This window comes from Mangifera indica, chromosome 12 (genome assembly GCF_011075055.1).
Source record: "Mangifera indica cultivar Alphonso chromosome 12, CATAS_Mindica_2.1, whole genome shotgun sequence".
NCBI lineage: Eukaryota > Viridiplantae > Streptophyta > Magnoliopsida > Sapindales > Anacardiaceae > Mangifera > Mangifera indica.
In genome coordinates, this window is record NC_058148.1 from 3,553,321 (window position 1) to 3,555,248 (window position 1,928).

The window sequence follows — 1,928 nt, forward strand, 5'->3', positions numbered from 1 at the left end:
TTAAATTTTGAAGATTGTTGGAAATAATTTCTTTCTTTCTCTCATATTCTACTTTTGACGTGTATTAGAAAGAGAAAATAAGAAAGGAAAATATTGCTAACATTGCATGTTTATATCTATGCTTGATCTATGGCTGTAAAAGGATAATAAATTAAGGGACAATCTATTGTCCTAGGATCCAGTTTCAAAGTTATAATCAAACTATGAATCTTTAATTACAATAAAATGATCAAAGATAGTAAATTACCAAATAAAAAACGTGGAAAAGGGAAATAAGAATTTCAAATATTATTATTACAATATGATAGTAAGCTCTCTCATACACAACCTTTTTTCAAACAGCAAATTATCACAAATATTTATACCAAACAACAATAAAGAATTTCTGCCTCGACCCACTATTCAATTCCATCTTCAGAGACGTCGTACAAATATTTAATATTTGGCCTAAAATCTATTTAAACCGTGAACAGTTTCATGTGCCAGCCACTTGGACTGCTTCATTTTCTACTTCGCATAACAATATTAATTATCATTAACGAAGAACACAGCAGAAATTATTTAAAACCCTGGTCAAAATACCTTCATCGATCGATCATCTCTTATTTATTTTTTTTTGGCGTCATAATTTTTGGAGTGAAAATCAATGAATAATACCAAAAGTGTAATGATGAAAGCCATACTGAAGCAAAATCCCCACATGCCTGAGCAGGTTGATCCGGTGAAATGGAAAAAGAGAACGATGAGCATGTCTATAAAGCTCAACACAAACTGCGAAATCTGAATATCAGTCACTAATCTTTTCCAATTGGGACGTTTTCCGATTGCGCATAATAAGTAATAGTAGTACATGAACACATGCACCGCACAATTCGTAACGACCACCACAGAAAAGGAAGATTGCGACGTATGCATCCCAATGTAACACATTATCACCACCGTGGCATGATGGTAAACATGGAGAAATGAGAGGCGTTTCATCGATTTACTCACGACGATCAGAAACGTATCAACGTATTCGTAAATCTTCGAGAGGTAGAAGACGTACGCCCAGAAGAAGAGAGGACCTTTTGGCTCCACGTTTTCCGGGTAACATAACACATAGTGCAAATTCGGGGCATGGAAGAACATGGATAGGAGGCAACCGACCGCCATAATGAGGGAGAGGATAATGAGAATGAGATTATGGACGATGGTGATTCGTCGGAGGATGGGTGGTGCAATGGAGATGGGGTGGTTTTGGGAGAGGAAATAGGTGACAGAGAGATAAGAGACAACAGTGAGGGAGATAAATTGTGGGGATGACGCTGGAGTTTGGCCTTCAATCCATGAAAAATGAAGGATTTTTGGGTCGTTGACAAACCAATCTAAGAGGACTGAGAACATTGGGGTTAATGTGGTTTGGTTCATTGGAGAGTTTCTGAGAAAATTGGAGAGAAGTGAAGTGAGGAAACGTTGAGAGAAAGGGCAGTGTTTTTTAGGATTAGAAAGAGAGTTTTGATGGTTAATATAGGTGTACATCATCATCATGGATTTATGTTTGTGTTTTTCAATTTATTTCTTTAACTATCGCAACTAATATTCCCCCAACCATATCTATTAGTAAACAAACATTATTAATGCTAGCGACATTATAAGAAAAAGAGAGAATTTCTAATTAATTTTTTGGTTAATTTTTCTATTTAATTCACTCAAATTAATACTAGCTATTTGGTTCTTCACAATCTTAGCTCGCGGCAGGAAATATGATTTTTCTCGACACAAAAACTGTATCGCTGTTTTAACCAATTGTGTTGCAGTCTCTATACATTGAAAGATACTCCCCGTTTTAGGGTTAAAAAAGTGTCGTATTGCGGGAAGGACACCAGAATGTATCGCGGTTTTAGGGTTTTGCATGAATAATATGTAAGGATAGACAGCTGAGTGGC

General features: G+C 36.0%; 1 protein-coding gene across 1 annotated transcript; it reads right to left on the reverse strand.

The window, feature by feature from the left end:
- Window positions 1-268: 268 nt before the first annotated feature.
- On the reverse strand, window positions 269-1,496 carry LOC123192750 (putative elongation of fatty acids protein DDB_G0272012). Its single transcript, XM_044605397.1, has one exon. It carries the CDS (start codon window positions 1,408-1,410, stop codon window positions 607-609), a length of 804 nt encoding a protein of 267 aa, XP_044461332.1. The 5' UTR covers window positions 1,411-1,496; the 3' UTR covers window positions 269-606.
- Window positions 1,497-1,928: the final 432 nt, after the last annotated feature.